Source organism: Pinus tabuliformis, chromosome 6 (genome assembly GCF_031772625.1).
Source record: "Pinus tabuliformis cultivar Carrire ecotype Pingquan chromosome 6, CPIR1, whole genome shotgun sequence".
Classification (NCBI taxonomy): domain Eukaryota; kingdom Viridiplantae; phylum Streptophyta; class Pinopsida; order Pinales; family Pinaceae; genus Pinus; species Pinus tabuliformis.
Genome location: NC_142292.1, coordinates 728,377,274 through 728,391,225, shown reverse-complemented (window position 1 = coordinate 728,391,225; position 13,952 = coordinate 728,377,274). Strand labels below are relative to the sequence as shown.

The following is a 13,952-nucleotide window of genomic DNA, read 5'->3' as shown; positions in this document are numbered from 1 at the left end:
TGGCATTCGCACTATGGCTCATCGCACACTGATTGGATCAACGCATTTGTCACCTATGATGTATGGTATGTGATATATATGTATGGCATCACAAGTGTAAGTATGGTGTTGATCCTCTAAATATGTATAACTTTATTGCCATCACTGTTATATATTAATTGCATAACAGTTCATCATTGTTATAATTATGGCATCATTAACATTACAGTCTAGTTAAACATGTATGGCATCTCAGCATGCGTGGCAGCTTAGTATTATGTATACACACAACTCAATGTAACTTCTGATCACACTACATTTCAGTATTATACATGGCCTCCCACAAACACGGTATTATTTATCCTCATGATCTCACACAGTAGAATATTATGTATGAGCAATATTGATCTTGGCACTATAGCAGTATTGGACTCGGCTCTATGGCATTGTTACATTCCAGAGGAAGAGGTATAGCATTATATGTAGAACGAAGGTATTATATATGTTTAATATGTCTTGAGCTCCAACTGTAGATGAATGGTCTTAGATATCAGCTATATATGTATTGGAATGACAAGTGTAGTGCAAAGCATTATTGACATCACTTTATGTATTCTTGAGCATGTGTAGAGTCCTTGTCACTTTGAAGTGAAACCCTAATATGCAGAGGCCCTGTTGATATGGCTTTGATTCTGAGAAGTGAGTGGTAAAAATGTTTTTGATATATCTCTCTATGGATGTACTTTATATCTCAATTGTACAATTGATTAAATCTAATAGAAGAAGAAGATTTGATTCTGGGTTTTCCCTCTTGTGGGGTTTTGGCCTAGTCTCTAACCAAATTCTGGTCTCTTTGTGTGCATGCTTTTCTTCTGATGTTCCTTTTTTGTTCCACTTTATTAGTAATGATGTTGTTCTTTCTACATGATTGAATATGATGTAATGATGTTATAATGTTGTGGGGTGAATTCAAATGGTAAATTATATAATGTGATTATCTTAAGCAAAGAACAATATAGCCCTTAGGAAAATTAACAATCTGACCAAGAAGAACATTGCACATGAGACGTGAAAGGATCTTTAGGACTTGTTCCAGAAAAGGAATGAGAATCGGTTGTTGGTATTGAGAGAGAAGCTCAAGAACACCAAGATGTTGGATGGCGAGCGTGTGGCTTCATATCTGACGAGGATTTCTCAAGTTTGTAATGAGCTAGCTACCATTAGAGATAACGTTCCATATTTTGAGTTAGTGAGGATTGCTTTGAAGGGCTTCATCAAGGAATGGAAGCCATTTATCAAAGGGATTGTTGCTTGAGATACGCTGCCAGATTAGAACAGGTTATGGGACAACTTAATCCAAGAGGAACTGATGGACGAGGATCTTTGTGAGAAGAATTCTGATGAAGAGAATGTGGCTCTTGCAATAAAGATAAAGGGCAAAGTGAAGAAAGACTTGAGGAAGGCGAAATGTTACACGTGGTGAGCATGATCATATTGTGAGTAAGTCTTCATGCTGGAAAAAGGGAAATAATGAGAAGAAGAAGGAGATAACTATGGTTGCTACATCTTCAACCAAGCTAGATGACTTCTCAAGAAGGTTTGAGGAAGACTTTGCTTTGGTTTCTCATTTCTCCAAGGGTGCCATTGATGAAGGTGCATGGTTCGTTGATAGCGGAGTGTTGAAGCATATGACAGGTGTTGACTGCTGAGTTGCACTTGGTAGATGTTATGAAGACTCCATAGCCCAAGGCACAAAGTACACATCAAATTTTTTCAAAGTTCTAGAAGTCAGCAGGGCATTCCAACTTCCCTCTCTCTCCTCTCTCTACATTTTGTTTTCAAATTCTGCAATCCTATGGGGAACTGTAAAAATGTCACTAGCATGATGAAAAAAGCTTTGTAACAGGTCTAGGCGACTTGGGACCTTGTCATCAAATGAGTCCACTCTAGAGTGTTTTTTTCACTTAGCTGATTATTTGCGTTTTTTAATGTCAAATAACTAGCTGAGCTTTTTCATTCACAGATACCCCCAAAGCTAGAGTGTGGCTTGATGGTGGGGCCTTCGGTCTCTCCTAGTGTCTAGAGTCGATGTATATTACAATGCTAGGTCATCTATAAAGTGTCCCGGAATTTGACTAGGTCTAGGTAGGAATTTTAATAATTAAAAATTTCCCACTTGACAAGAAGTTTTAATTAATTCTTATGTAAAATGTAAATAAGTGATGCCATAAGATGTTGAGGGTGTATGAGTACTCGATTTATCCTCTCCATGTCAACATTCTTCTAGGACACCCTTTGGGGGTCAAAAAATCACTTCTAACACCTCAAAACCCACTTTTCCTAAGTTTAGTGGATAAAGTGGCATGAAAATTAAAAAAAAAAAGGTGGTGGAAAAATTAAATATTTCCACAAGTAAAAAAGCAGTGGAAATGACATGGTAGATGAAATTCAAGTCAAATCCCATTCCCAGGAGAGGTTAAATGATGACTGGGCATCCTCCTAAAGCCCACAAGTCCAAGTGGCAAATAAGCCAAGACAAGAAGGCAACACATTGAATTATTAAAGACTTGATTTAATTTAATTGTGTTTTGAATTAAAGTCTAAATTTAAAACTTTAGAGAAGTGAGTGGGGAGTAGACCCCACCTCACTCCTCCTTGTTGCTCCACGTACATACCAGTTGCATGAAGAAGTTTCCATGCACAAGGAGCTATGCACTGCTAGGAAAGGGAACTCCATGCAGGCAAGGAAACAGCTAGTACACAGGCTTGATTTGGATCAGATTTGGGTGGAGATTTCACAACAAATTTTAAGGGAGTTTGTCTCCCATCTACTCTAGTCCTTACATGTGGTAGCTGCCACATTTATACTCAGCCAAACGACTAGTACGTAGGCCAGATTAAGGGAGATACGCACAGGCATTAATTGACAGGTTTGAGGTGGAAATTAACTGAGCTTGTGAGCAGCGATTTGAGGGAGTTTGTCTCCCACACACTTCTGTCCAAACATATCCAACAACAGGAGTACGCAGGTTTGGAAGAGGAATACATTGCGCACCGAAGGGAGATACACACAGGTTGTCAAATGCCACCTACAACAGCTTGATTCCACTTGGAGTTTTGAGTCTCACACTTCGAGAATTCGATTTTGCATAGAGATTTTCACCTATGACACTTGTTTGATGCATTCTCATTGGGATTTCCTCCCAATTTCTTATAGATGTAACCCATGAGCTCTCATTCTTCAATGGTTGGAAGTTCTGGGCTTAGTGAAACGCTGTCAATCTTTTGTACTATCTATTGCTATCAATAAAAAGTCTTTGGGGGTTCAAAGCTTTGGTGTGGATGTTCTCCTTGTTTCCTTGAGGTATAATCGTTCTCATTGGTTATTGTGCTTTAATGTATACATCTTTCTTATGATTTGATTATCATCATTTGCTGGTTATTGGATAGATATTTGTGAATTAGTTTACAATTATCTTTGGCTAGTGAAGTGCTCTTGAGAGGAGAGAATTTAGTTGTTTTTGGTTGAACAGCTAAGTCTCTCTTGCCATTGCACAAGCTAGTCCTTTGGTGCTAACAATCTCTTGCAAGTGTGTAGCCTTTAGCTTGACACAGGTTTTAGGAAGCCTGAAATTGGGTAACTTCTCGGTTGAAGGAACCAACTCCAAGCAAAAGGATTCAAGGACTCCTATCAAGCATTTTGGGACTTGCCAAAGACAAGTCAGAAGAAGAAAACACAAAGGGGGTTTCTCAACCCTTTGGTATTCCTCCCATCTATTAAGTATCACATCTTTCATCTATCTCTGGTGCTACATTATTAGATCTAGCGAATAAGACTAAGTTTAGGGGACAACAGACCCGATTTTGTCCAAGAGGTCACGCGGGCTACCATCTTGGGAAAAATAGTGTGGTTTAAAAGTGCATTTAGATCACTCTTGTTTCACAAAATTTTCCTATTGCATGTGCTTAAGATTTCTATCAACTTCTAGTCTTTAACTTGCTCATTTGCTAACTTTTCCTTTTGCTGTCATATAGGACAACTAGATGAAATTTTGAATTAGAAAAGTTTGGAGTCATTTTAGAGAAGAAGAAGAAGAATCCAAGTCCAACATTGAGGAGCCTTATCATACCCAAGTTCTCCAAGGAAACAAACTCCTTTCTCTCATCTATCTTTCCTCAAAGCTAAGTTGCACGAAGCACCGAAACGTTTCGGAGTTTCTGAAACAGGTACATTTAGAAACGTCACCTCCCAAAATGGAAACGTTAGTTGAAACGTCATATATGTTTATATATATAAAAAGAAATTTATAAATAAGTGAATAACACATTATCTTGCAATAAAAAAGGGAATAAGACCCATAGATAACAATTTAGAAGGAAAACCAAGTCTATATTAACTCTCATAGATGATTACATGATGGTCGAGTTTCGGAGTTTCGGGTAGGGTTATATCCCGAAACGCCGATTTCCTAGAAGTTTCGTGCAACATAGCCTCAAAGATGTTAATTTTCCAGTGTTCTATGCTTAGCACAATCACTTATATCAATTCTTCTTCAATTAGCAATAAATTTTTTCAATGTTCTAGCAACAATAAGTAATTGTAGATAGAACAATAAACCAATGCACAATAGTAGACAACCAAGAACAATAGAGACAGTATTTGGTCAAAGACTAGGGAAAAACCCCACAAGGGGGAAAACCCATCCAAATTTTTTCCTCTATTAGATTGTCATCAAATGTCCAGCATAGAGATACAAGGCTTTCTAGGAGAAGGGGCTTGCTTGCTTCTTAAGCAAGGTACAAGGCTTTCTAGGAGAAGGGGTTGAGGATTTAAGGGCAAGGTTAAAGGAGTGTGACTTATGAAGGAGCTCCCCGATCCCCAAAATTCTTGGAAAACTTGGATTCTCAAGTTGTCTTTGAAGAATTGGGTTCGATGAGAAATGGGACCACATGGGACCAAGTGGATCCAGCTTAGGTTAAGAGGAGGGAGTTTAGCAACCAATGATGATTTTAACCCAAGCAATGAGGGGAAAAGGATCAAAGAAAGAATTTCCACTTAATGATGCTAGAATGATCCTATGAGGTGTTAGCCTAGGGAAACCCGGGGCAAAGTTTGATCTCAGGGTTAGGGCTTGGGATATCTCACAATACCACTATCAGAATTTCTTCAAATTTGGATGAGACCTTGAGGACACACTGGCACAGGAGAGGCCAGGAGATCGAACTTTTTTTATGGGCATTTTGTTGGGAAAATGATGCCCTAGGTGGCCTAGAGTGGCTAGACCTAGAGAGAGAGGAAAAGGTGAAGAAAAATGGTTTAGGGTGATCACCTTATTGTGGACTAGTGCCTAATTCCTTTGGGGATATGGAGTTAAGAAGAATAATGAGAATGGGTTTCATTTCTAGCTCAAGGAGGCTTTAAGGACAACTTCATTTGGCATTAGGGCAAACGAGAGTGACCTTAAAGCATTTATACTTTGTTTGCAAATCAAGATGGCTTATCAAGATGAATTCGATCTCTAGGAAAATTCATTCATCATACATGGCCCATACATAGAGATATGCTATATAGAAACATAATTCCACAATCTAGCAGTAAATGCATGCAACAATTAGCCCTAAAATAGCGAAAATCCCATTATCAATGTATGCGACAAGGTAAAAGGAAATAGCATTAAGTTTGTACTTACATGTAAGAGAATATATCCAACTATCAATAGATTTGGCAATCAAGAAGCTTCAAGGCAAGAAAATGTAATCCGGACGATAGGGACCCTCCACCCCTATTGTCTCCTCACTTTGAGATTAGGGCCCGGGCGAGGGTGAGGTCTGGGAACCGGAGTTTATTGAAACTTGCTCTAGATTAGGATTAATTAAAATAAACCAAGAAGCACTCCATCACATTTATTTTCCAGCACTTTGTACTTGATTTATCTTCTTATTGCCACTTTACTTTTCAAAGCATTGTTAACTTGTGGGCAGTTGTTATTTCAATTTCAAGTGCATTTTATCTTGAAGGCATTCTACATTTTCAAGTACTTTCCTTTTAAGCATCTATCAAGTACACTCTTGGCATTGATCTCCTTAATAACGACAAAGTCACAATCACAGTTCCAGTTTAGCATTGGCAACTTAAATTTCAAAATTTTAAATTCACTAATTCAAACTTCAATACTTTAATTATATTTTTTTTTCGGAGAGAAAAATCTTCATAGATTTATATTGAGACAATATAAAGAACATAAGATATGGAAAGGGACAGACACCTTGCATGCATATGAATGCAAATGGATCAAAATTTGACAGTCATAGGATCCCCAAAGAGATCAGAACTAACATTCAGAATCTGTACAATAAGGTATCAAAAGCAAGATCAGCTGCTATCATAGTCAAATATACTCTAATCATAACTTTAGATTTATAGATAACAACAACAAATACTCAATGGCATTTATGTTAGACAGAGGTACTGCTTTTGGCCATGTTTCGATGGCAGTTGATAATTCTGAATATAATCATAGTAAAATAAGATCGGTCTAATCCAAATAGCAATAGGAACTGCCATGAAGGTTTTTCCTGTATTAAAATTAGATTTTTCAAGGTCTAACTAATGCAATGCCCCTAGTTCAATTCTTTCTCCAGATTCTTGTTTCACGTGTAGATTGTTGCTAACTCATCTTCTGTTTCTTACCATGAGCATATCCTTCTGATTGATAATTGCTTTCTGTACCTCTTTTATGCTGAATGTGCACATCTAAATTAGAGTACTTTTGATGCTGAAATTTTTGTACTCATGTTTTCTCATGAGAATATATAGATTGTCCAAGATTGATTGCCAGTTGTGAAAAAAATTGGCCAGACGACATGCTTGTGGGTTTGTATGATAACTTCCAAATTGACTCTCTTCAATTTCATTGAGGATTGCTGTAGCCATGTGCAAATAGGAAATGACTAATTGTTTTTCTCTTGAGCATTTCCTCATAAATATGATGGTATTTTATGAAGTTTCTTTTATCCTTGGGGAGATTTGGTTCAGCTCTTTGTAGGAATTTTCAATTGCTTCTAGCATGGACATTGAAATTAGCTAGTAACACAATTAGGCATGCCCCTTTCTCAGCCCGTCTTCTTTCTGACTTTTCTTTTCTTCCTGTTATATTTAAAAATGCTTGTCCAGGCTGATATAAAGCTGATGTGAGCCAATAACAGGTTTCATGTTTATTTATACTTCCCAGGTATGCTTGCTGCTGAAGCAGCATTTGATGTACTATGCAATGGAGCAGATATGGAAGTGTACTGGGACATACTAAAGAAGTCATGGATATGGGATGAACTTTATAGAGTCCGAAATATACGTCCGGTGTGAACACTGTGCCTTTATTTCTTAACCCATAATAATGGGTATTTCTAAGGAGTACATGTTACTATGATCAAACTGCGAATCCAATATGTTCATCTTTACATTTCCCACATAGTTTTTATTGCAAATTCTTGATGGTTTTCTTGTTTTATCTCTCTCTAGGCATTCAACTATGGATTGATTCCAGGATTGGGTATTTCTGCTTTGGAACAGTAAGATTTGAGCTATTATTACCTTGAATTTTACTTCCTTTCTGGATATGATAATTTTATTGTTCTTATGCTTTGTGTTCATTTAGTATGTTGAACCTCTAGTTTTGTCTTTCACTGTGATCAGCCTTTTCATCATGAACATGATATGGATGTACATTCCTGTTAGGTCCATAAAATGATGTACATGCTGGAGTGGAGATCCAGTGTACAATACATTTGATTTAATAACAGAATATCATCCAAGGCTGATCAAATACCTCAGAAAAATAGAACTTGATTTCTCAATAGAAAATAGTTCATGTGAAATTAAGTGTTCAATGATAAAGAAATGGATTTAATAGAAATGAGAGTTCGGATGTTAGGTGTATAAAAAATTGAATTCTTGTGAGGGATATCTAATCTTATATATATGTATTGCTTGTAGAATTCATTCAATACTGTACTTCATTTTGTGTAATCTTAAATTGTAGCAAAGAATTTCTCCTGTGATGGGATTTTTGAGGTGGATGGTTCTCAAGTTTTTGATTGTAGCATTTTAGAAATCAATTTCCTATAATGATTTGATATGATCTCTGTTTTCGTGTCAGCTATATTATGAAGGGAAGATTACCATTGACACTCAAACATGGAAAACATGATCATGAGGCAACTGAGGTAAAAATTTATTTGATTTCCATTATTCTGGTAGACCTTTAAATGGTGTCTAATTGCAGCTGTGGCAAGCTATCAAGCACATGCATCAGTTCTTTTGATATGAATATGTTATGTATACATTTTCAGCTTGCAGAGATGCATAAACCCATTAAATACCCAAAACCAGATGGAGTTGTGTCATTCGATTTGCTTACCTCATTATACAGGTTGGTATTTAATTTAAGATTTTGCAGATGTAGAACTAAAATCGTAGTAGGAAAATGTAAAAGAGGGTGACTACTTTTGAGTTTTTAAAAATTTATTCCTGGAGAATGAAAAAAGAGTAAATTGAGATTCCCTGTTGTATACTAATCATGTTTCAAGTGCATGGATTGAAATTGTTGCTTCCATAATCTGGTATCTTGCCTTTTCACTTGCTTTAACGGATTGGTTGGTCTAGTTAGTCTTGCTGTTTACAAGGGTAGAATTTCTCTATTGCACCTGCAAAATTTGGGAGCTTCCATGCCATAGCCATGCTCAGAATTTTAAAGCCATGAATTAGTGCCAGCATGGCAATCGCACAATCTATTAGAGCAGAGGATGTAGGAGATGTAGTGAATTGATAAGATTCATTGGTTGAATAGTCATTTTAATCTATAAGAACCCTTTCCTTTTTATCCTTGTGTTAGATGTGTTGCAACCTAATCTACAACTTTGAACTATGTGGAAAAATCTCTAATCCACTAAGTGTGGCCTTGGGGGCAAGTTTCGAGTGTTGATTTGGGGTAGCATTGGATGTGCTCTAGCCATGAAAATTGGTGGAGAGGCTAAAACACATGAGATCTCCAAGACCCAGAAATGGTTTGGGGAAATTCTACCTGGTGAAGGAGATATTAAAATAATTAATATTTTTAATGGGTTCCTAAGTCTAAATTTAGAAAAATAAAAATATTAATGGGTATTAATATAAAACTGGGTTAGAAGGTTCTAAATGACATGGATCAAGCCAAATCTAATCTTAGTCGTTGATTAGAGATGTAATCTCGGCCATTGAAGACTCAATAGGAAAAGTATAAGAGGAGGCTTGAGGGTTAGTTAGAGATACACCAGATTGATCAGTGAGTTCGATTTTCTAAAGCGGGGTTTTCTAAGAGAAATCGAACTAGTGATTAGAGTTGCAGCAAGGGGCATTGAGTGCATAGTAGAGAGGCAGAGATAGTGTCAGAAGACCAACTCAGAGGCAGAAACAGAGCCAGCAAGAGCCAAAGTGACAGCGCAGAGGGCTAGAGGGCCGGAGTGAATGACGTAGAGGGCCAGAGAGGTTGCATAGAGCCTAACAGGGCTGACGCAAAGGGTTTCAGGCTGATGCAGAACCCAGGAGGGCTGATGCACTTCCTCATAGAGGCGTTGGAGAGTTTTCGCGGAGCAGACTTTTCGAATATCTGCTTCCGAAGAAGAGTTATTACTGCCAAATGTTGATTTGGGGTAGCATCGAATGTGCTCTAGCCACGAATATTGGTGGAGAGGCTAAGGCACATGAGATCTCCAATACCCAGAAAGGGTTTGGGCAGATTCTAAACAGTTTGGGAGATATTAAAATAATTAATACTCTTAATGAAGTCTCTAAGTCTAAACTTAGGGAAAATAAAATATTAATGTGAATTAATATAAAATTGTGTTAGAATGGTCCAAAAGTCATGGATCAAGCCAGATCTAATCTTAGCTGTTGATTAGGGACTTAATCTCGGTCATTGATTTGTCAACAAGAAAAGTATAAGAGGAAGCTTGAGGTTCACTTGGAGAACACACCAAGATATCAAGATTTCGACTTTCTGGGGCTAGGTTTGTTGAGAAAGTTGAGAGAGTGATCAGAATTGCAGCTGAGGGGAAGTGAATACAAAAGCAGAGGGGCAGAGATAGCACTAGGAGGATCAGTGCGGTAGCTGGAGAATGAGACGCAGAAGCAGCCAAGGGTTCAAGCAGAGCTAACCAGGGCTCACACAGAGCTAGCCAGGAGCTACACAGTGCCTTAGCGGGCCAGCGTGGTTGACATAGAGGGCCAGAGGACTGACGCAGTGCCTCCAGAGGCTGACGCAGGCCAAGCCAGGGTGACACTGGGCTAACGCTGGGCCAGAGAGAGGTTGACATTGGGGTTCCGTGGGGCAGATTGGAGTTGTGGAGCTGCCAGAGTGTTTATCCGAGGTTTCAACCAGAATATCTTCTTTCGAGTAGAGAGGTACTACTGTCGAGATTTTTCTCTGTTGGGTGAGCCGGATTTGGCACCCAGATTGTATTCTGAAACTGTTAAATAAATCAAACCCTTAGATAGCTACACCAGTTTTCTCGTGTTGGGTTTTTCCGGGGATATTAGTCCAAAAACAACGGTGTCACTTGTGTGCTTGTTTTTGTTTCTTTCAATTGATGATATGTAATGTGCTGAGCATGCACTTGTATTTATTTCCAGTATTTACATGGTAAATAACTTGTTAATTAACAGAACAAGTAGGTAGGAATAAATCAGAAAGTACATGAAGGGTTTCTAACGAGTTAGACTTAGAAATTCCAACACTAGATAGATTTCTCTGCAAGGTGAGCTAGTTTGGCACCCAGTTGTACTCAAGAAAGCTTCTTAATAATAAAACCCTTAGAAATGCTGCACTAGTTTTCCCAAGTTGGGTTTTTCATGGGACGATTGTCCAAAAATAACGATGTCCCTTGTGTGTTTGTCTATTTCTTTCAGCTGTTGATTTGTAGGTGGTTGAGACTGCATTGTGTTTATTTTAGTATTTATATGGTTAAATAACTTGTTCAGTAATTAAACAAGTAGGAGAAATAAACCAGATAGTGTAGGAAAATTTCTAACGGGTTAGACTTAGAAATTTCAACATGGTATCAGAGCGTTGGAGATCACAGGAGAGCTGAAGGCACCAATTGAATCAGAAAATTTGTAGCAGAAACAGTTGTCCCGAGTGACAGAAGTTGTTCCTAAGCAGAAATCAGCAGAGAAGGGGTGACGCAAAGGGCTTGCATCATCAGTTCGAGCCAGAGAAGGGGCTAGCGCAGAAGAGGCTCACGAAGAGCTATGTCATCCTGCTTAGCCAAGTAGGAGTGACGCAGTTGGCTAGTGGAGCGATTCAACCACTGTCAGGATTGCGCAGAGCCAAGAGGCTCAGTTCTTCAGTTGTTGGGGCATACGAAGATGTGGGTAGATTGTGAAGTTGGTGGGGTGTTGTTGATGTTGAGACAGAACAATACCTAATGGGACAAAACCAAGGTAGAGGGAGTCGCTACCTAGGCGGATTTCTAGCCAAGAAATCCAAATTAGTGTTGCAGGAGCAAAGGAGATCGGAGAGGTACGATTCGATTGTTGGCAGAAGGATTTCCAGGAGGGAAATCGAGACTCAGAGGGAGTCTAGAAGAGAACTTCCAGGAGGGAAGTAGAGACTCAAAGGGAGTCGAAGAGAGAACTTCCAGGAGGGAAGTAGAGACTCAGAGGAGTCGAAAAGAAGAGAAAAGATGGCAATGAACGGACTGAGGGATCAGGACAGGTTGGACGAAGCATCCAACTTTGTCATTTGGAAGGCCAGGATCTTGTCTATTTTGGATAGACATTGCATCAAGGCCTTCGCCTTGAGGACCGTGGCTATCTCAGTCGACCCAACTGATAATGAAAGGTATGAGGATGCGATGGCCAAGGCAAAGTGCATAATCCTTGATGGGGTCAAGGATCAAGTAGTTCAACATATTGTCGAGAAGAATATGGCAAAGGAAATGTGGGATACCTTGACAACATTGTATCAAGGCACTCCCGTGCAGAGGAAGATGCTACTGGAGAATCAACTGCGGTCGTATCAGATGCAAAAGGGGGACCTTGATGGGGTCAAGGATCATGTAGTTCAACATATTGCCGAGAAGAATATGGCAAAGGAAATGTGGGATACCTTGATGACATTGTATCAAGGCACTTCCGTGCAGAGGAAGATGCTACTGGAGAATCAGCTGTGGTCATATCAGATGCAAAAGGGGGAGCAGATAGATCACTTCCTCAACAGGTTGCAAGAGATTCGGGACCAACTGACTTCCATAGGGGCCATGCCGGATCAAGAGTTAATGGTGAGGAGCGCACTAAACGCAATCTCCGAGGAGTGGGAGACATTCGTCCAAAGCATTTTGGGCAGAGCGAATCTTCCAGGATGGGAAGAATTGTGGGCAACACTTTGCTAAGAAGAGATCAGATGACTGACCAGGGCGAGAAGTAGTGGCAAAGGAGCCTGGGTCAAGAAAGAGGAGGAAGAGGATGCAGCTGTGGCATCTGCGGGGCAGCAATGGAAGAGGAAGAAAAAGGACATCTCCAAGACTAAGTGCTTCAACTGTTGGGAGCTGGGCCATTATGCAACCTAGTGTCCTAAGAAAAAGAATAAGGGAGAGGCGTTTCCAAGGCAACGCCAACGAAGGCGAAAAAGGAGGTAGAGGATGATGACGATTGTGCCATGAGTGCTCATGTGCTTCTAGAGAAGAGGTGGGGAGAGATCGAGCTGTAGTCAGGAGGACTACAGAAGATGTGGGGCAAGATCCTTGAGATACCCAAAGTCTTGGATCATATCCAGCTACAAGAGCCCCGAGAGACAGTAACAGGATGACGAATGTCAGTAGAAGCAAGATGCGGATGGAGCAGAAAAATAGTGCTAGAGTGTAGGGATCTGTAGCAGCGCAATAAGGGTTGCAGCAGTGCGAGAGGCACAGAGGAGGTTTCGGCAGTGCAGCAAGGCACAAAGGTGTTTGCAGCAATGCGAGAGGCACAGAGTTGTTACAGCAGTGCAAAGGCAACAAAGGGAGCTTCAGCATCAGGAGGGCTTCTAGCCTGACAAGGATGTCAATAGTTGGGTAGATCAGTTACTTACTTCTTAGTAACTGAGTTGCAATGTAACAATAGCAGTGGTAGTGCTATGGGCAACACGATGCAGTGTGATGAGAGAGGGCTGCAGTGCAGATGCAGTGTTGGGAGAAAGGACCAACAGCAGCACAGATGTAGAGGGAGTTGTCGTACAGGTGTAGCAGTGGCAGTGTGGAGAACCATGGGCAATAGTACATGATGTAGCATTGCAGAGGATGTTGGGCAGGAAGGCCAAGAATCAACAAAGGTACTGGTGTCAGATGATCAGGGTGATGCTCAGTGGTGGAGTATTACTAGAGCACATTCCTCGCTAAGAGGGAGTGTTGATTTCAGGTAGCATCAGATGTGCTCTAGCCATGAAAATTGGTGGAGAGGCTAAAGCACATGAGATCTCCAAGACCCAGAAATGGTCTGGGGAAATTCTACCCGATGAAGGAGATATTAAAATAATTAATAATTTTAATGGGTTCCTATGTCTAAACTTAGGAAAATAAAAATATTAATGGGTATTAATATAAAACTGGGTTAGAAGGTTCTAAATGACATGGATCAAGCCAAATCTAATCTTAGCCATTGATTAAAGATGTAATCTCGGTCGTTGAAGACTCAATAGGAAAAGCATAAGAGGAGGCTTGAGGGTCAGTTGGAGATACACTAGATTGATCAGTGAATTCAATTTTCTAGAGCGGGGTTTGCTAAGAGAAATCAAACCAGTGATCAGAGTTGTAGCGAGGGGCAATGAGTGCATATTAGAGAGGCAAAGATAGTGCCGAAAGACCAGTGCAGAGGCAGAGAGGTAGACGTAGAGCCAGCATGAGCCACGCAAAAGCCAGAGTGACTACGCAGAGGGCCAGAAGGCCGACGTGAGTGATGCAAA

At 39.8% G+C, this 13,952-nt stretch overlaps 1 protein-coding gene across 2 annotated transcripts in view; it reads left to right on the top strand.

The window, feature by feature from the left end:
- The window catches only part of ETFQO (electron-transfer flavoprotein:ubiquinone oxidoreductase), a 428,724-nt gene that overhangs the window by 331,663 nt on the left and 83,109 nt on the right, over positions 1-13,952 (top strand). For both annotated transcript variants that reach the window (XM_089421080.1, XM_089421077.1), the window contains 4 exons: positions 7,212-7,336; positions 7,499-7,548; positions 8,136-8,202; positions 8,329-8,408. In XM_089421080.1, the coding sequence (XP_089277206.1) occupies positions 7,212-7,336; positions 7,499-7,548; positions 8,136-8,202; positions 8,329-8,408 (322 nt within the window). The remainder of the gene's footprint in view (positions 1-7,211; positions 7,337-7,498; positions 7,549-8,135; positions 8,203-8,328; positions 8,409-13,952) is intronic.